We start from the raw sequence: 21,976 nt of genomic DNA on the forward strand, positions 1-21,976 counted from the left end.
CACATAAACTGCAAGCTAGTTAAGAATAGCACTATCAATATAGTGCTATTTTGTTTTAGGGAGTTCAAAATTTACTTTTTTTTTAAAGATTATTTATTTGAAGAGGGAGAGCATGAGAGTGGGGAGGGTCAGAGGGAGAAACAGATTCCCCGCTGAGCAGGGAGTCCAATGCAGGACTTGATCCCGGGACTCCAGGATCATGCACTGAGCCGAAGGCAGTCGCTTGACCAACTGAGCCACCCAGGTGCCCCAAAATTTATTTTTGAGAAATATGCAATGCTAGAAGCTCATGGACAAAATGTGGAGCAAAGTATTTAATTGTGAATTAGAGAACGAAGCCATTTGTGGCTTTGTCAGATAATGCTTTCCGGAACATTTACAGTACCGTATTGTTAGGCTGTCTTCCTGTGATGTCAGTTTCTGTGGGCCATGCAAGAGAGAAGGTAACTTGAGGGGAAGGAACACAAACAGCCATGTATTTTTGCATTTAATACACAGCACGGCTGTAAGCACACACATGGCCATTTGCCCTGGATCTTTTACTTGTATTGCCTTACTGGTGCAGGAGAGTTCACAATCATATCAGTGGGGGAGAAAGTGATTTTATTATATTTTGAATGGGATTATATGGGAGTCTCAGGAAACCGTTCTTCCATAGTCATGGGAGCAATTATAAATCAAGTATCACAATTTCCAATCTGCTGCTTCTTCATTTTCTTTCTTGGAATATTATTAAAGCCATAAGGATCCTTTCCAGAACAAGATAGATCAAGTAGTTCAAATAATTTTATTTGTTAAAGATTTTATCATTGTGCTTTCAAATAAGCAAGCAATAGCTTATTTGTTTGTAGATAGGCCAGACTTCCACCAGATGGCAGTAAACTCTTATTTCATAACTGTGCAACAGACTTCGGATTTAATTAATTAGTTAAAAACTTAGTACTCAAGAACCTGTACATCAGCATAGAATCTTATGAATATTAGGGTTATAGTTTTAAATATCTCTGTGTTTAGTTTTCCATTAACTATATCAACCATAGTTTATGGTTTGTATGTTTGTGTATGTATAGGTAAATATAAATATGACAGAAGAATATATATATACCAGGTCCTCCACACACACATACACACACACACACACACACACACACACACACGTAAATGTTATACATCAAAATATAAATAGTGCCTGGCACATATAAGCATTTAATAAAAGTTATTTTTTCCCTTCTTTTCTTTTCTAGACTTGTCAGTCAGAATAATAGATTGTCTCTGAAATGCCAGGCCTTGGAAAAAAGAACATGTAGATATATAATTATTTAAAAATATACAAGTGATGATTTTAATGTTAATATCATAAAAATTGATCAAAACACAGTTCCTCATAAAAAACTAATATTTTTGTTTTAAGAAAATGAGCATATATTGTGGACTTGGGTTCTGTCTGCTTCTTGCTATTTTGTTAGGTGGAAAGTTGCAGTTGTCTTTCACTTGACTGTGGTACAATCATGGTTTTCATTGCCTAAGTGTTCATGATATTTCTCTGTCTCTCTCTCTCTTTCTCTGCCACTTCTCTTTTCTGACGTGTGACATTCTCTACTTGACTCCTTTCTAGCTCTCTTTGGCCATTCGAATGAGAACTCCCTTCAAGGGTTCATACTGGGTCTTTGCTCTTCAGAGTCTCCCTGTTATTCACCCCCACGGCTAGAGTGGGCCAGGAATTTGATCTCGGATATCCCACTGCCATTGAAACTCAATAAATATATCTAAGATTGAATTGTTTCCTCATGAAACAGTGCATTTTCTTAGTGCAGTGTTAAAAACCTGAGAGTCATGACAAACATTTTTCTGTCTCAGTTTACACATTCCAATTCTACTGACTTGGTCTCCATAACATCTTCTGCATCTGCTTTTTCCTTTACATTCAGCATGATTATTTTTGTCAGGCCTCTGCTACCTCTTACTAGAACCACCGTGCTTGGTTTCTTTGCCTCTTTCATCCCGTCTCCATCTTCTACTGACCATGGCCAGTTGAGGATTTTTAATGTAGTGTTTTTGCAAACGCTTCCCCAGTGATATTCAAAATCTTTCTGAAGATGTAAACCCATTAGCCTATGGTTTGAAAGCCCCATTGGTCTGGGCTGGCTTGGATCCTACCTTGGATCATGCCCCTCCTCTTTATGGAGGCAGGAGGGAAGTAACATGGTATCGTAATTAAAGGATGGAGCTTTGGAATCATCAGACCTGTGCTTCTGAGGGACCCTGCCACTCACCAGTGGTGTGACTTTGCACAGAAGACTTCACTTGATGTGCCCCACTGGGGCCTCATCTGTAAAGTGGGGTGAAGAATCCCTCCTAATAGGGGGCGCCTGGTGGCTCAGTTGATTGAGAGTCCAACTTGGATTTTGGCTCAGGTCACGAACTCAGGGTCGTGAGATCGAGCCCCGATTAGAGCCCTGCGCTCCAAGCTCAGCAGGGAAGTCTGCTTGAGATTCTCTCTCTCCCTCTTGCCCTACCCCCCATGTGCCCACTCTTTCTCTCACTAAAACAAATACACTTTTTTTTTAAAAAAAGAATCCCTTCTAATAGGATAATTGTAAGGGGAAATGAATTAACCTTTAAAAGCATATAAAAAGTATTCCATAAATGACATTTATGGGTCTTCTCTGAACAAGTCTCATTTTCTTATCTATGTGGCATTCATTTCCCCTGCACTGCCTTTCTTCTTCACTCTTTCTCTGCCAGTTATGATTCAATCCATCCTTCAAGGCTTATCTCGGATGCTACCTTATCTATGAATAATACTTTTTTTTTAAGATTTTATTTTTTTATTTGAGAGAGAGAGAGCATGAATGGGGGTGGAGCAGCCGAGGGAGAAGGAGAAGCAGGTTTACCGCTGAGCAGGGAGCCTGATGCGGGGCTCGATCCCAGGACCCTGAGTTCATGGCCTGAGCTGAAGGCAGATGCTTAACTGACTGAGCCACCCAGGCACCCCTCTATGAATAATTCTTGGCTAAATTTGCCCACCACAGATCCCTCCTTCCTCTGACCTATATTATTTATAAATTATTCATTCTTGTCTTATACCTCTTGTCACATATTCTATTTTATATTACAGCTGACTGTATTTATGTCTTATTTTCCTTCCTAGATTGTAACGTCCAGTGGTCAGGGACCATACTCTCTTCGTCTTTGCTAAAATACCGTATGCCACAATGCTTTGCCTATTATAGATGGTCTATTAATGTTTGTTGAATAAACGATTGAAAAGCATATTAGGTCTCTTCAAGGAGGAAAGAAAAAACATCTTTCTCTCTAATGCCAGATTTATAATTTATTTTTTAACATAAAGAAATATTTCCTTTAAAGTCCTAAAAGAGGGTGCCTGGGTGGCTCAGATGGTTAAGCGTCTGCCTTCAGCTCGGGTCATGGTCCCAGAGTCCTGGGATCGAGTCCCACATCGGGCTCCCTGCTCTGCGGGAGCCTGCTTCTCCCTCTGTGTCTCTCTCTCTCTCTCTCTGTCTCTCATGAATAAATAAATAAAATCTTTAAAAAAAAATAAGGTCCTAAAAGATTCTGGAATCTTCACATGACCATGTCTTTTTACCCCTTTTTTAGAAATAATATATTTTTGATTCATCCTTAGTCTAATTACTTTAATAATTACTGCTCTTATATTCAGAGAAGGAAAGCAGCAGTATAATTAAAACATATATTAAAGCATATATTCATTTGGTCTTCGGTTAATATTGGTGAGTTTATATAGGCATAGATATATTTGGGTGGCTTCCCCTCCTCTTCTGCCTCTTTCTCCTCATTATTATTATCACTTTAATGAATTTACTGAAGCAATAACTCCATATTAATTATTTAAAAAAAAACACATTACAGCCAGAAAGACACAAGATGAGGCAAAATCTAACTGATCAGCACCATCTTTAGTATTGTTGCCAAAGACATGAATATATAAAATTTAATGACATATAATTAGTACGATTAAGCTTTGGTTATAGACTTTTCTCATTTAACAGCTGAGGACCCTGAGTTCCAAGGTTAGGTGACCTTTCCTAAAGCTCATGGGTATCTCTTCCCAGGGCAGAGCCTGGAGTCCAGTTTCCAGACTTCCCTGGGGGATTGACCTTGGGGATTGAAATGGGTGACCCCAAGTGGGTGAAATATGGGAAGACTGAATTTCGGAAAGTAGCGTTGTCTTTGGGATGGAATATAGCTTCCATTTTAGAGGGCATACATGATTTTGTGTTTGACCTAAGTATGTTAATTCCTGTTCCTTTACACATTTTATGTAGGCTACATCATGGTCTCCATCATGAATTCCCTTCACAGTGTCTGTGGCCAACTACTCTTAATGCTTATTGAATGAACACTTTGACCATGAGATTTATCCGTGGCTAAACATGCTGCATATCTTTTGGAAATAACTTAGCTATAATTTTAGTATGGCAATTTTTTTAACTTGAAAAAACATCTGAATTCTTCAAATTGAAAACAAATTAAAAAATGCAAAACAGTAATGCGTGACTAAAATAGCTGGATAAACCCCTCCTGGGCACTTTGCTGGAAATATCATTACTATCAAGGAAAAGTGTGTCGTTTTGTGTTTGATTAATCAGTACACAGGAGGCCAGTTAATTCCCTATCTTTTTGGCTTTCTACCTTTCACTCTTGGATTCCAAGGGCAAGAATAAGCCTGTTTTGGAATTAATTCTTTTATTTGTAATTCAAGGGAATTTAAGGAGCCTAAGATACGTATCTCCAAAGAAAAAGAAAGTTCTGCCTCAGATCTCCCCACTTGCTGGCCTAGCACTAAGGGGCAATTTGTAACTGGATTCCCCTTTTCTTGCCCTCTCCCCTGCCTCCCATTGTTAGTTCTAAAACTTGAGAGACTCCTGTCATGTGACTCTTGGGCTGTGTTCTGCTTTCTATCCACTCCCCTCCCTTGTACCTCCCCACTCCAGCCCTCAATTTCTGGTTTGTTTAACCACAGTTTAGTTTTCTCTGACCTTAGAATTGGTGTAAATGGCGTCATACGGTGTCAGGCTTCTTCCACTTAAAATATTTAAAAAAAATAATATGTAATTGACATATAACCTTTTATTAATTTAGACGTACAACATAATGATTTGGTGTGTGTGTATATTGTGAAATGATTACTGCAGTTAAGTCTAGATGACATCCATCACCACACGTAATTATTGGATGAGAACTTTTAAGATCTACTGTCTTGGCAATGTTCACACATGCAGTACAGTATTGTTAACTATAATCGCCATGCTGGACATTGTGCCCTCAGGACATATTTTCTTATAACTGGAAGTATGTACCTTTTGACTCCCTTCACTCATTGCACTCATGCCCCATCTCCCACCTCTGGCAACCCACCACTCTGTTCTCTGTACCTATGAGCTCAGTTTGTTTTAGATTCCACAGATAAGTGAGATCTTACACTATTTGTCTTTCTCAGATTTACTTCAGTTAGCACAGTGTTGTCAAGGTCCATCCATATTGTGGCAAATGACAGGATTTCGTTCTTTTTTTATAGCTGAACAATATTCTGTTGTATATATTTTTGAGATCCAGCCTTGTTGCTATATCAGCAGCTCATCATGTTTATTACTGAGTAGTACTCCATTGTTTGAATATGCCACATTTTTATTTATCCATTCTTCTGGTAACATGGTAAGCATTTTTGTCTAAACCTAATTTCTGGCTCTATTTTATATCCCTACCCTTGTTTCCCTTTTGTTGCCCCTGCTCATTGTCCTTAAATGAATGTGTCTGTCCGTTTTAGTTGATTTTCCTGGGGTATGGTAACCTCTGCATACACAGTTCTTCAGCTGAGCAAAGCTTTGTTTTGTATTATTTTTGATCGTTGCTTGTATTCCACTAATTTACTCTTCCTCTTCAGTACACCCGTCATCCGTTAATTGATAGGCCCTTCTCTGGTCCTCCATGACTACTTGCTTTTTCCTAATTTTTATTTCTTTATACCTTTCCTCTGTATTGAGAGATGGCTGTTCAGTTTTTTTATGCTTTGCATCACTCATTTCCTGCAGCATCAAATGTGCTTTTTATTGCTGCCAACATGGAGTTTAATTTTGTATTCGTGTTTTCATTTTTAGTGAAATCCTTCTTCATTTCTTTTTATAATTCTTGATATTTGTATATTATTATTTATGTCATTATTTTTGTATTGTATTTTCAGCTGTTCATTTTATTCTGTTGTCTTTACATAGAGGAAATGTTTACTTACACTTTCTTGAATATGTCAAACCATTTCCTAAAAGTCGATTTTGCATCATACCATAGAAAATATTCAGAAAGACTCTGAGAAAAGAATTTCCCCTTATAATATGCTTTTTAATCAGTCCTATGTTGTTTCCTTCCTTCCTATCCTCAGACAAGTGGGCTCTGTGCAGAACCAGATGGGTTGAGTGGATGGTCATTTTGTTCTATTTTTTAAAATTCGTGATCCTTTTTCTCAATCTTCAGCTGTAGGGCCCACTGAAGGACACACTGCCACTGCAGGTCCCAGGTCCCATGCATGGCAACTCTGCCTGCCTGGGCTCTGTGACCCTTACTTCCCTCTCCTACCCCTTTGCTATTTCTACAGTGTTAGGCAGTCTAACTCCCACATATGAAGCCACTGTTCTTGCTCTTCTCTTTCTTCAGGAAGTGCTTCTCGGAAAGCCCTCTGCTATTATCTGCCCCCTTGACTCTCTGCCCATTTGTTTTCTGAGCTTTGTTCCATTTCTGTGGTCATGAGAAGACAGAGGTAGTGGCACAGTGGATGGGAGTCCCGGGGAGACAGATTTCTGCTTAGTCTAACAAGGGCTCCTCAGCGGCACACACTTCTGTGTGGGTTTTTGGTGGGCAAACACTCGGGGTCTCTGAGAGAATGGACAAACAGTGGCAGCCACAGCACGTACCTTAAATGTGCTCACAAGGCTGTTCGCTTGAAGTGAGGTGGAGGTATGCCGGGAGGGAAAAACTGGGGACGTGTCTGCTTCTCCCCCAGCACCAGCTGCTTTGTGAAGACTGACAGTTCATTGTAGATTTGGGTTTAGGTTGTTTTTCAGTCTTAGTTTTCCATGAGATTCAGACTTTTTTTTTTGTTTTGTTCTGTTTTGCTTTTGATCCTTTGCAGCACCTTCACTGACATGTAGTAATAAGTTGAGAGGACATTCCTCAGAGCTACTAGCCAAGTGTCGTTCTGAGAAAGACTCTTGACCTTACAATTTAAATGGTGACTTTAATGCCTGGGGTTACATATTATAGACATCAACTGATTCATATTAAAATAGTAAAAATCAAGTGAACAACTCATTATTTAGAGAAAAACACCTTCCTTATAAGTCTCTTGTTTTACAAATTATGAACTAGTCATTTCAGTACAATGCAGACATCTTTTTGGGACTGTGTCATCAGGTGGGAGTCGGGAGTATGGATTCTGGCCAGCTGGAAATGTGCGGGCCAACACTCGGCATATCCAGAGCTTATCCATCTTTATTGGAGTGACCCCCAAACCCCACAGCACTCATGCATTAACCTTCATATCTGATAGATAGCTCTTCTTTTGCTTGATTTTTCTTTTCTTGTGTATATAGCGTGTGCAACATGATCTTAAATCGTTGTTACGAAGACTCTCCTTTGGTCCAATTTTAAAAATTGAGTTATTGGTGAATGGCAGATTTTGTGGTGGGCAACATGATAAATTCTCTTGAAGACTTCCTCGGAGGATGTGAGATTGTCAGCTTTCACTTGTTCAAAGATGTCAACTGTTCTAATATAAACAAAAGCCATAAACATGGCATTTTAGCTCATGTCTCCTGCAATTAGAGTTTGAAAGTAATGTTTTAAATTGTACTATTTAGTAATGGTTTCTTTCTTAGTTTTTTTTTTTTTAATTTTGAATTTAGTTAAGGATACAATAGTGAACTGAATTAAAGATCATTGGTCTTGTTAATGTGCTTTTCATAGAGATTCAAAACTGGTTTTGTTTTGTTTTTTAGCTTAATCCTGATTATCGAGATGCTCAAAATGAAGGAAAAAATGTGGTGAGTGAAATCGTTTTTTTTCCCCAACAAACTCCAAATATATTGTTTATATTTTGTATGAACAAATTGAGATGTTAATAGAAAATTTGAAGACTAGGGATTCTGAGAGAGATTCTCAGACTAGAGGCTATGGATCACAGATAAAAAGTAAATGATGACATGGCTTACATTATAAAACGATGTCCAGTAATGGTTATTTAGGGAGATTTCTAGCACTTTGGAGGCCATTTATGATAGAGCACTGAAGGCGGTGGGCATCTGGGAGATATGGTGGGTCTAGGTTTAGTTTTCAGGGTGTGTAGAAGTTAGGAAGGAGAAATTGAATTATGGCATGATATTAAAAGAGGACAACAGAACACTCCTTTCTGATTGAAAATAATTTGGGTTCTGTTTATGGGGAGCAATTGAGGCATCAAACAATTGTATGACTGATTTTTCTGATATTCTAAAGCATGCTAGTCAGAAAATCTCAATCTTAATTTAAAGCCAACTTTCATTAAGATATATATTATTATTCAGTCTGATCTTTTATCGTCGTTTGTAAAGAAGATGACTGTATGACAACAACATGACTTAATTCAATAGAAAATTCTGAAATTGAGGTTATTTGATGTGATACAGACAAAAGCTGGTTGATGGGCTGGATTTATATACACATCTATATATCTATATATTTTAGCAATTTAGCTAGATATTTTAATGTAAAATAGACACAGTCTATAATTTAATTTTCTTAGGAGTTTAGCAGTCTCTTTTGGAATTGCTAAGAATTATTACTGCATCATCCAAAATTCTACCCTTCGGCAGAATGGGTTGGAATATTTAACTGAAATGACTTCTGTCTTTGCATTGGCTCTCAGCTTTGTGTTTTATGAGGATATTGATATGGGGGAGGTGAATCAAATCAGAATTTCTGGACCTGAGTCAATCCTGTTTGACTTCTTTCTCCATCTGTCAGGTTTAAAATAGAAATAAAGCCGAAGTATCAAGTCATTGGCCCAATGAAAACTTTAATTTGTGTCAAAATGTCCCTAAACACAGAAGTAGGCTTGTTAGATCGGTTGGATCACTCATTTCTAATTCAGTTTTATGTCCCTGTGTGGACTCTTCTCTCCTCGGTTTTCAAATAGCTAGCCCAGGATTGTTGTGTTCTTATTTTCCTTTGGTTTAGAAAAATGCCATCCATAACCATGTTTAAAAGCTGAGTCTTTGGGCGCCTGGGTGGCTCAGTTGGTTAAGCGACTGCCTTCGGCTCAGGTCATGATCCTGGAGTCCCAGGATCGAGTCCCGCATCGGGCTCCCAGCTCGGCGGGGAGTCTGCTTCTCTCTCTGACCCTCCCCCCTCTCATGCTCTATCTCATTCTCTCTCTCAAATAAATAAATAAAATCTTAAAAAAAAAAAAGCTGAGTCTTTGGTTCTTGCTATAAGCTGATCAATGGTCTCTGGCCAAAGACCACCAGGAACGCACATGATCTTGAGCAAGTGGAATTAATTACACATTGCACTTATAGCCCCGGGAACTGTGGGGCCTCTCAGAGGGTGTTAGAAAGAACCTATGGTAGGATTTGGGCTTGTATAAGATGGTTTTGGGAGGATTTAAGGAAGGGGGGCTTACTGTAGATAGGAATGAATGCTGTCAGGAAGAGGAAGTATCTTAATACATTTTATCTATAGGGAGGGCAGATGAGAGCCAGGCTAAGGTTGTAAGTGCTAAAGAAGCAGCACTCATTTTAGGGGAGAGGGATCTTAGATAGTTTTTATGGCTTGGACAACCTTCACATTTTGTTGGTGTTCAGACATGACTATGGAGCAGCCATGTCTGATGTAAATGTTCTGTGAAATCATGCATGTTCACCGGAGGACAGTGTGGCCTGTCCGCAAGCGTCGGGGTGCCCTTGGCCACACTGAGCCTGCCTGATTATACCAGGCCAACCATCGGATGTCAGGGGTTGCTTTTTCTTTTTCTCAAGATCTTTATTTATGATATTCTACGTGACTTCCGTGTTGTATAGAACCAGGGGAGTTCTACTTCTTGCACCACCATTGACTTGTGCAGCCTTGGACATGTCAGATAGCCTTTCCTGAGACTCTGTTTCCTACCCGAATGATGGGATGAGGATGTTTGCCCTGTGTACGTCACCTATATGCCATGAGGTTAACATTCAATCAGATAAAAGGAAACTCTTTGAATAAAAGATGTTGGTAGGCTAAAAATGTACGTTGTTTCTATCAGAAGGGCATCACCCCAAAGCTTCAAATTGTGTAATTAAATTACATCTCTTTGCTTATCTCCTTCCAGCTACATACTATTTGGTGATGCTGCTGATGCTTCTGGACAGAACTGAGTGGGAGAGATAGAGTAGGAAGGTTTATGAAGCAGCTCAGGGAATATAAGTAGTGAATCCATGAAGTTTGCTGTTTGTGTCCATTGAGCTTTTAGTTAGACTTCATAGACTTCTTTCCTTTATGTTCTGAAATACAAGTTCTTCATCCACCTCTAAAAGTGAGAAAGAGCACTTTTCTGTGAGGCTGTTGTTACCAGCAGTACTTTCATTGCATATAACACAGGTGCGTCTGCTTTACCCTAGAAGTTTATGGCTGAATCTCATCTGCCATCTCAGAGAGAGGTCCAACTGGAGACATTTGATTTCATTTTTTTCCCTATCCTTAATCCCTAGCTTGAAAGTAAATAAAACTGAAAATATGGAACAGTAAAGCTAATAATATGGCTTCTCATTTTATAGACCATTTGCCACCTAGCAATAATTATGTTTCTGCCTAAAAAAGAAAACAAAGGAGCAGTTAGAGCTTAGCCTGTGAAAAGTGAAATCAATTTCCCCAAACAGAATGCTATCTCACCTCAGATCTGGGTTCCAGTAACACTGAGTTCACTGTGACCATGCTAATTATTTTTCTTTCCAAATTTTCCTTTATGTTGTCTATTTAATATTCAGTTAATATTTTTCCTGTAATTTAGAAACCTTTATCAAAATGTTGCCTTCCACTTTTGAAGTCTCAAAGGTTAATGCATGGTGCCACTGAAATGAGGCGGTGTGTGTCAGAGCTCCCATTAACCCAAATTGCTGTATTTATTCTACAAAGGAGCCTATTATTTCCAATCTTACAAATGTACAGCATCCACAGGGACCCTGTAAACATTGGAACTGTGTCAAGCCCAGCTGGGGACCTGACAGTCATTAGTTCCTTCTCCTTGAAAGGCTGCATCTTTTCAAATGGCTCTTTGAAGGGGATTTTTTTTTTTTTTTGGAATAACACCACCCATTTTCACATTACCATATTGAGGTGGAATGTGATCTGAGTTTTCAAGGGAGTGTCTTTGTCTATGCTGGGGATTCTCAAGCTCAGCAATACCGATAGATTGGCCCGGAGAATTCTTTGCTGTGGGGTGCTGTCCTTGGCACTGTCGGAGGTCTAGCAGATCCATGGACTCTGCTCACTAGATACCAGTTGTGGTCCACCCTGCTCTCAGTTGTGGCAACTAAAAATGCATCTGGAAATTGCCAAAGGTCCCCCCTGGGGTCCAGACTCTCTGCCCATTGGAGAACCACCAGTCTTTGTGTATAGACTTACATAAATAGCAGTGTTCTAGGAACCATGATACTTGGCTGAAATGTACTGGAAGATTCTATTTTATAGACTTTTTTTGGGAGAGAGTGGTGGGGGGGGACCTGATTTTGAACAAAGACCCCCAAATTTCCTTGAGTTTATACTCTATATTCATCAGTGGTAAGGTGATAAGGAAAAGAACGGAAAAATGTCATAGTAGGAATGAGTTTAAGAGTAACAGAATCTTGGGTGCCTGGGTGGCTCAGTTGTTAAGCGTCTGCCTTTGGCTCAGGTCATGATTCCAGGGTCCTGGGATCGAGCCCTGTATCAGGCTCCCTGCTCTGCGGGAGGCCTGCTTTTCCCTCTCTCACTCCCCCTGCTTGTGTTCCCTCTCTTGCTGTGTCTCTCTCTGTCAAATAAATAAATAAAATCTTAAAAAAAAAAAAAAAGAGTAACAGAATCTTAAGGAACCAGGCAAGAGAAGAAGCATCTGCAGCTTTAAATGGCAGGGTTGTCTGTTACATAAAGTCAGCCGTGAGAGCCCTGGAGGGTCTTACCAAAAACACAGATGCCTGCACGTCATGATGCTGCCTTGGCTGTGGCCGCATGTGGGTCTGCATCAGCCCCGAAAATGCATATACGTTCTTTCTTACAGAATGTCTCTGGCTCCCAGCAACAGAATTGCAACGTGATGTCTCTGCTAAAAATTCGATGACTCACAAATGAGTCAACAGAGAAGGTGTTATAGGAGGCTAAGGGCTGTGTCTCCTCTGGCAGGGCCCAGGACAGGTGGGAGAAGCCAGGAGAAGCCGGGAGAACCATTCATTTACTCGGCTGTTTTTTCATAAGGGGATTTTTGACTTGTATAACCCGAGAGGCTGTGTGCCTTTCCTTCCAAGAGAAAACATCAGTTTTATAAGAGCCCAGCAGACTAGGTTAACATTCTGAGACTCTGCGTTCCCTAAATTGAGGGTTTTGGGTAGCTACCTGATATTAAATCTAACACCTGCTTAAGCTCTCTTGGACCTTAAATGTATTTTCATGATGCGAGAAGGGAAGGCATTTTGCTTCTGTAATTGTGTGTGTCTTGTTTCTTTCTTTTTTTTGTTTTGTTTTTTTTTTTGTGTGTGTGTGTCTTGTTTCTTACTTAAAAAAAAAAAAAGATACGGGTTTACAAACAAAAGCCACCGGCACACAATTTTGAACAGAACTGCCTTCATATTATAGGAATATAATACTAATTTTTCTTATAGATTGAAGCTTGATCCATACATTTAAAAATTATATATTTACAACTCATCATTCATGTTTTATTGTTTACAAATTTTGAGGGGCTGTCTTGAAATTTACTGTGGAACTGTTTATGAAGGGGAGTTTGTTAAGCAAATTAGCAGAGTATAAGAGATTAAAAGCAAAATGTATAGCACTGCTTTAAAAAACTGCAAAAGATGTTAGAAATTCTTTTCACCCATAAATAATTGTTATACTGTTTATAAATGGAATTTATCTATTCATTAAATCTTCTTCCTCCCCCACCTTCCCCACCTCCCCCAGGGACCTAAGCAAATTATTTAGGGGTGTTGTGGTACATTCCACTTATCCTATGTAATTAAAATTAAACCATAGGTCTTAAATAGTATGAGTAATTCAGAGTGACCTCTTTTAATTAGCCCTAATAAATGGGTTTTTTTTCTGTGTTTGGAAAAAAACGTTATTGTTCATTATAAGAGTGTCAAAACAGAGAGGTTCCTGACTACTTTAGTTGGGAACCTATGTATTACCAAAGGGGGTGGAGTAGGAGGACAATCTAGGAACCTGGATCTGCTTTCTTTTTGTAAGGCTAGAAAATTTATTTTATGAACATTTCAAAAGGAGAGTATATACAGTAGGATTGACTTGTACTAAATGAACTTACAAGTGACTGATGTATAAACCACAATGCCAACTTTCAATTGCTAAGTAAATCTAAGTTGGGTTAGTTAGTGCATTTTCCTTGAAGTAAAATCTGTAGCAAAAGCTGTTATAATTAGAAGATTGGTGTGCAGGAGGCTCACGAAAGTAGATGACACATATTCTTTTTAGGGATATGGTATTCCTCCGAAAAGACCAGAATATTAATTTTTTGCATCTGCACTAGCAATGATGAGAGAAACTGCCAAATCCTGCTCACTGAATCTCTATTTATTTAGGTTACATGTTCATCTTCTATTAATAAAGCCTTTCTTCAAACATGGTTCAATATAATTGATTAAATTTTATTTTCCTTAATTAAAGTCATATTTTATTTGTGCCTTTCTAATAAACCACTGAAGCCACTTGTTCTCAAATCCCTTTGCCTACCTATTCGAAAAATCCTTTGGGTTATTTCTACAATTGACTGATCTTATCCATTATTTCTGTGTTCCTATGTTAGGAAGCAGTCTTTTCTCACATGTATTAATTAATATTCATTATGTTGGTGGTTCTTTCTTTTGGCTGCAGTAGCACTGTAGAGTGTAAAAACCAGTTCTCTTATGATATTTCTTTGTGACTGTAATTCATCTGGTCTGTTTCTCCTCAAGTTTTCATCTTATGAGGATTATAACTAAAGCAAACTTCCTCTTCTTTCTTTTAGAATTATCCCTTCCTCTTAAACCTTCCCCTTCCTCCTCTCTTGGTTTTCTTCTTCATCATAGTCATTATCATTTTCAATATCAGATGGCACCACCATTTTTACCATTGAGAAGGATTTCCTAGTTGCAAATGGTATTCTCCTGGGCCCTTTATAAGAGGATTCTATAGAACTTCTTGAGGCTTTCTTGGCTTTAGCTATTTGCAGCCAGGCAGAAGTGTGGTTCTTGTGTCACCATTATGTTCCAGGCAAAATGCTCCTTTGCCATCCATATCTTAGTATAACCCCTGAATTTTCTTGTTGAGCTACATGGCAGACATCAGTGAAACAGCATCCTTCAGAGTTAGTCTGTTCGTTCACTTGTTCCTTCCTTCCGTTTCTTTCTTTCCTTCCCCCTCTCCCTCTCTTCCCTCCTTCCCTTCCCACTCCCTGTCCTTTCCTCTCCCCTTCCTCCCTTTTTTCCTCCCTCCCTCCCTTTCTGCCTTCCTTTCTTCCTTCCACAACTTTGAGATATAATTCACATACCATAAAATTCTCCTATTTATAAAAATATATAACTCAGTGGTTTTTAATACAGAGCTCCAAAATTATAGCCACTATCAAATTCTACAACATTATTTTTCTCCTGCAGGAGAAAGCCTAAATCCATTAACAGTCACTCGCCCTCCTCCCCTCCCCCAGGCCCTGGCAGCCATGAATCTATTCTCTCTAAGGATTTGTCTATTCTGGACATTTCGTATATGGGCTCATAGAATATGTGGACTTTTGTGTCTGACTTCTTTCACTTAGCATAATGTTTATATACTGCATTTTGTTTATCCATTCATTATTTGATGGGCGTTTGGATTGTGTCCACATCTTGGCTTTTATAAATGCTGCTGTGAACATCCATGGACAAGTTTTGGGGTGGAAATATATTTTCATTTTTCTTGGATAGGTACCTAAGACTTAGAATTATTGGTCATATGTTTAACATTCTGACAAACTGCCAAACTCTTCTGAAATGGCCACACCATTTTATGTTCCCCCAGCAATATATGACTGTTAAAATTTCTCTGCATTCTCACTAACACTTGTTATTGTCTGTCTCTTTGGTTATAGCTGTCCTAGTTCATTTTACTAATTAGTAATGACGTTGACCATCTTTGCATGTGTTTATTGGCCATTTGAATGTCTTCTAGGAGAAATGTCTATTCAAATCTTTTGCTCAATTTTTTAATTGGGTTGTCTTTATTATTGAGTTGTAAATGTTCTTTATACCTTATCAGATATATGACTTACAAATATTTTCTCTCATCCTGTTTTTTTTAAAAATAGGGCAGTTTTAGGTTCATAGCAAAATTCAGTGGAAAGTACATGTTTCCATATACCCCCTGCCCCCACACAGCTGCCCCCATACCAACATTTGGCACCAGAGTGGCACATTTGTTACACTAATTAACCTACTTGAACATATTATTACCACCCAAAATCTGTAGTTTACATTAGAGTTCACTCTTGGCATTGTACGTTCTCTGAGTTTTGATGAAAGTAGCCATCATTTGACATGCATCCATTATTATAATATCATACACAATAGTCTCACTGCTCTAAAAATCTTATGTGCTCTGTCTTTTCATTCCTTTCTCCCCTCTACTCCCTGGCAACCATTGATCTTTTTATTGTCTTCATAGTTTTGCCTTTTTTGGAATGTCATATGGTTGGAATCATACCGTAGGTAGCCTTTTCAGACTGGCTTCTTTCACTTGGCAATATACATTTTAAGGTTCTGACATGTCTTTGTGGCTTGATAGCTCATTTCTTTTTAGCACTGAATAATATTCCATTGTCTGGATGTCCCACAGTTTGTTTATCCATTTGCCTCCTGCAGGACATCTTGGTTCCTTCCATGTTTTGGCAATGACAAGTAGAGCTGTTATAGACATCTATTTCCAAGTTTTTGTGTGCATATTTTGGTAAATACTAAGGAGCATGATAGCTGGGTCATATGGTACAGTTTATGTTTTGTTTTGTGGGAAGCCACCAAACAGTCTTCCAATGTAGCTGTATCATTTTGCATTCCCACCAGCAATGAGTGAGTTTCTGTTGCTCCACATCCTTGTCAGCATTTGGAGTCCTCAGTGTTTTGGATTTATTCATTCTAATAGGTGTGTGTGTATGTGTGTGTGTGTGTGTGTGTGTATGTGTGTGTGTGTGTGTGTGGTTAGCTCATTGTTGTGAGTGGCATCTCATTATGTAATTTGCAACTCCCTAATGACATATGATGCTGAGCATCTTTTCATATGTTTATTCGCCACCTGTATGTCTTTTTCAGTGAGATGTCTGTTCAGGTCTTTAACCCATTTTTAAATGGGGGAATTTGTTTTATTTATTTATTTTTAAAGATTTTATTTATTTATTTGAGAGAGAGAGAATGAGAGATAGAGAGCATGAGAGGGAAGAGGGTCAGAGGGAGAAGCAGACTCCCTGCTGAGCAGGGATTCTGATGTGGGACTCGATCCCTGGACTCCAGGATCATGACCTGAGCCGAAGGCAGTCGCTTAACCAACTGAGCCACCCAGGCGCCCGGGAATTTGTTTTATTAATGCTGAAGTTTGAGAGTTCTTTGTATGGTTTGGGTAACAGTCCTTTATTAGATAAGTATTTTTGCAAATATTTTCTCCTCATTTGTGGCTTGTCTTTTCATTCTCTTGACAGTGTCTTTCACAGAGCAGAAGAAACTGGTTTTCATGAAAACTAATTTATTAGCTGTTTCTTTCAGGAGTGGTGTCCTTAGTGTTGTATTTCTCTTGTATACTCCTGTTTTTCTTCTAGAGTATCACATTCATTTCCCTTTCCTTTGCCCTGTTTCTACCTTTCCATTCTGACTATTTCTCTTTCCTTGAGGATCTTCCTCCTAATCCATTTTGAGGGTTGAAATGCAGGAAATAAACAGAACTGTACAAAGGCTTTCCAAATTTCAGTAGGGAATAACTAAAATGAAACCAAATGTTTTCAAGACCCAGAAGAATAAAATCCAAATGATAGAATTTCACTTGAGTAGCTACTGTCAGAAATTTATTTGGGAAGAACTCTTAGCTCACAGATGGTCTTTAAAGAGCCTTCCCAATCTCAAGATTCAGAAGCCTAATTTTATGTTACCTGAGCAGTCATCTCCCCCAATTCATTTGTCTGACCAGGCTACTCTTATTGGGTTATTTAAAGACATTTAGATTTTCTTTTCTCAGGATATGAGGATGTTTTTGTCCCTCACAGAATTTGTCTTCAATTCAGACTTCCATTCCCTCAACTCAGATCACTGTGAAAATGTGTCTCATGACTCATGAGAATTTTTTCAGGAGCCCTAAGGAAGGTTCTTAGTTGTGAGTTCTTTCCTACCCTTTGAGGAGTAACTCAGTGAGTATTTGAGGCTCAGGCCAGGCCACTGGCTTTGGTTCACTTGCATTAAGGGGTGGCTAGTTGAATTTGGGGTTGAGCCTTCACTACCACAACCCACTGCTCCCTTCTCCTTTCCTTCTCCTCCTTCCTTTTTCTCTCCTTTTCCCCTCTCTTTGCCTTTCCTCATCCTTCGTCAACTGTAGGTAACCGCACTCATCTCTTTGTCTGAAGGCAATGATAATATTCATCTTCCTCTCTTTCAAATTTTTGTTGTAAGATTAGTGAGAACAACAATGGCTTTGGTATCATGAGAAGCTTTGTGTAAATTCAAAAATATGGTTTGCTTTCTGTTTTGGCATTTTTTTCCTTCTATCTCTACAATCCCTTAAAATATGCTGTAAGTTAGTTAAGTGTGCTTTTTTCCTGATCAATAAGTATAGCTTATACTTACTGATTAGAAACAACTATTACGGGGGTCAAACTACCTGGGGACAGTCTTCCAGACTTCTGCTTTCATTTAACTCTGAATTTTGGTCTCTGTAGAAGACATATAAGTCAAAGATTTCAGGAGCTACCAGGTGCTTCTGGGTTATGTGAGGTTTAGCACCTAACAGTCTTGCTCCTGCTTAGGAGCCCTGGCGGTTCCTCTGCCCATTCACAGTTCGGTGGTGCTACCAATTTGCACACCATTTTCAGAAGACATCAGAATGAAACTGCAAAGGAAATGATATTCCCAGTCTTGGGATGGAAGTTCAAGTGAATGTTTTGGAATGATTGGGTGTAAAATCTCGTTGTCATAGTGGCCATTAAACACCTGCTTGTTGTTGGGCATGGACTGCTTTCATCTGCCTTTCAAACACCCCTTCTCTTCCCTACTTCAATTCAACTTCTTGTGATGGTACAGTGACACTTTTTCTCTCTCTCTCTACTTTTTTCATTTAAAAATTTCATTTCTTTCAATAAATATGTGCAAGTAATTATATTTATGTATGTAATTACCAATCTTGTATTACTTTTGCTGTATCACTTTTTGGTTTCTTGTGCATCATATTCTTCCACAGGGATTGAGACTTTGTTCAAGTAAAAATATATAATTACCAATCTTATGTGGTTGCCAGCTTAAAATGGGATGTTTCTCTCTCCCAATTATGTTCTGGGAGTTAGTCAGGAACTTTGAGACACTGCCATGTTGATTCTTGAATTTATGAAATCTAGATGATTCTACACACTATTTCTTCTCTGTTTTTTTAAATGTGGAATGATCAAAACTACTATGTAAATAGTTTTAAGTTTTAAGACAAGGTAAGGGAACACAACTATTATGACTGTTAGTGCTTTGATAATTTGCCCAGATCAAGCCTTCCCTCTAGGAGTGTGTGACTTATCACTATTGATAATAATTACCTCCAGGGCTGTCAGGCCTGACCTGCTCTCTCTGGATGACGTGAAACAGACATCTCCATGATCCAATGAAGAAATAATGGACAGATTTAAACCTTATCTCCTGATTAATTGGATAATTTAATAAGAAAACTGCTAAAAGTAAATAACTTTGTACCTCCTCAATAGAGAGATGGAGATCTTCCAACTTCAAAGAAGAAACGCCAGGCCGGGGAGAAGATTATGTATACTTTAGTGTCAGTCCCACATGGAAATGACATTGCATCCCTTTTTGAACTGGATGCCACAACTCTTCAGAGAGCTGACTGCCTGGTTCCAAGGTAAAAAAAAAAATATATATATATATATATGTATATATATATATACATACACACACACACACATATATATTGTTTAGCCATATATACAATAAACAATATACAATATACAATAAATAAAAAGATTTCTTTGAGTAATTGTAATGGTAGGTAAGGAATTACCATATAATGTTAATAGAATTTTTGTGATATCAAAGGAGCAAGCATAAGTAAAGAACCACTGTGTAAAAATCATGCCTCTTTTGTGAGAAGATTCACATAGTTTATTTTATTCTCATAAATAATTAAAATGTGCAGGATCAAAGAAATTCTGAAAATTCATAAGAATTATTCTTATTACTTGTAAGGCCTTTGGTTACTAACATGAAAAATGATCTAGGAGCGTTTCTATTAATACTTATATCATTTATTTCTATTATGTCAAATTCCAACTTTCTTTTATTCATTCATTTATCCATTCATCCATTTGTTCATTTATTTAGTCATTCAGCCAATAAATTTTTATTGAACTTAATAGACATTGCCCTTGGCGTCGGGAATGGAACTGAACAAACTTAAATTCAAATGAGGAAGTAAGGCAATAGACAAATAAACATAAAATAGAAGGCCAGGTAATATAAATGCTTTGGAAAAAAAATTGCAGAGAGAGTTGTATTAGGTATGACTGTTCAAAAACGGCCTCTCTGATTTAGGACATTTGAGAAAAGACCTGAATGTTTTGAGAGATCAATGCCTCTCCCCATCAGGAATGTTTCAAGCAGCAGGAACATGAAACAGAAAAATCTTAAAATTTATTAGGTGTGCTGAAGGACCAGCTAGGAAACCAACTAGACCGAAGTGAGTGATGGGTGAGAAAGTGGAACTGGTAATGAGGTAGCCAGAACTTACTGTAAGAGAATGTCTTACATTCTTTTGCTTGGATTCGATTATTTTAATTAAGCTCTTTTTGCCCCGCAACTGTCTATCTCCCAACAGTTGTGCTATGCACTATGATGCACTCTCTAGGTGTATGGAGGAGTCTTGCCCATATCAATAGATCTAGTGGGATGGTTCTAAATCGTCCTTGATAGGGCACCTGGGTGGCTCATTCGTTAAACGTCTGCCTTTGGCTCAGGTCATGATCCCAGGGTCCTGGGATCAAGCCCCACATCAGGCTCCCTGCTCAGCAGGAAGCCTGCTTCTCCCTCTCCCACTCTCCCTGCTTGTGTTCCCTCTCTCACTGTGTCTCTCTCTGTCAAATAAATAAATAAAATCTTTAAAAAAAATAAATTGTCCTATATAGAGCGTTATTGTACTTGGCCTTGGGAAGATGGCAGTAGTTATACTGAAGGTACCTATACAAGATGCAGACACCGTTGTGTAGGTTACTTCCAGGGAGGATCACTGCACTAGCACTGTCAAGAAACTTTGCTTCCCAAGGTGTTTCCTGGTTATGCTTGTTCATGGGAAATGCTGGCCAGTCTTGGCTTTATATCAGCTGTCACTCATGCTTTCCTGTTCCACTGTTATAAGCCTATAAAGAGATCCCATCTGAGGGTTTTCCCTGATCCAGGTTGCTGGCCTTCTCTTCGGAGCACTGGAATCTTGATCAATCCTTACTATAACTTTAATCATTTTAGATTTTAACTCAGCAAAAATGGCATCCCCCTTGAACTCTAACCAAGAAAGTTTACATAAGAAAATGACTTTGAATTTCACTAGAAAGTGCACAGACCCATGATAAGTGGTTGATTAAAGGTAAATTTAGTGGCAAATGAGAGGTAAATTAGTGGTAAATTTCTGATTATTTGTTCAAGGATTGGTTTGTGCTATTTTAGATTTTTGAAATTCAGTTTCTATTGTATCTACCTTTATGAATGAGCAGAACCATGATGCTGAGTGACTTGCTCTTTCCCGGAGGCCCTTGTTTTATTTGGTTCCGTCTTATTGACCTTAATGCTTTTTACCTCATGTTATATGATTTATTTATGCCTTATATTTCCTACCTAACTCTCAGCAACTTGGAGGAACAGAACTTACCACAATGCTTTTGAACAGATATTTTTACACATATTTGTTAAAGAAATGATGATAATAAAAGATTCACTAAAATGATAATGTTTGAGTTGGTTGAAGTTCTAGCTGTCCTTTCTCAGGTATTTCCTCACGGTTCACATAGAGTTGATTCTTGTTTTCCCCAGTACATTGAATTAGCAAATACTGAGCCATTGTTCCTAGAAGAAATACGGGGTTAGGTTCCTGTGAGCCTCTTGTCACAATATTTTCATCGGTCAGTACCACATAACCTTGTGTTAGGTGTATTTTTGTTTAAAGACACCTTATTTAATATGTGTTGTTGATTCATTAACATCGAACTTACAGCCATCAGCACTATAACTCATGCCTGAATGAAGCTTATCTAACACGAGCATTTTCTCCATAAGGCACATTGCAGCCTTGTCCTTAGGATCACTGGACAGCTGTTCAGCCCTATGCTTGGGACTGTTTTAAGCAGCAAGCTCATTGGCAAAAAGCACAGAAATGTGGAGAAACATGTTACTAACTAGACCATAAAAAGGACGCTTGTTTATAGTATAAGCAGAAATGAGAAGGCAGAGCATTGCCTTGTTCATCCTCACTGGGAATG

General features: G+C 38.5%; 1 protein-coding gene across 3 annotated transcripts in view; it reads left to right on the plus strand.

The window, feature by feature from the left end:
- ITPR2 (inositol 1,4,5-trisphosphate receptor type 2) overlaps positions 1-21,976 on the plus strand; it is a 499,981-nt gene that overhangs the window by 118,943 nt on the left and 359,062 nt on the right. For all 3 annotated transcript variants that reach the window (XR_003519864.2, XM_027593395.2, XM_027593396.2), the window contains 2 exons: positions 8,031-8,075; positions 19,202-19,353. Coding sequence is in view for 2 of the 3 variants with exons in the window: in XM_027593395.2 (XP_027449196.2) it covers positions 8,031-8,075; positions 19,202-19,353 (197 nt within the window). In the remaining variant the exon portion in view is untranslated. The remainder of the gene's footprint in view (positions 1-8,030; positions 8,076-19,201; positions 19,354-21,976) is intronic.

Source organism: Zalophus californianus, chromosome 9 (assembly GCF_009762305.2).
Source record: "Zalophus californianus isolate mZalCal1 chromosome 9, mZalCal1.pri.v2, whole genome shotgun sequence".
NCBI lineage: Eukaryota > Metazoa > Chordata > Mammalia > Carnivora > Otariidae > Zalophus > Zalophus californianus.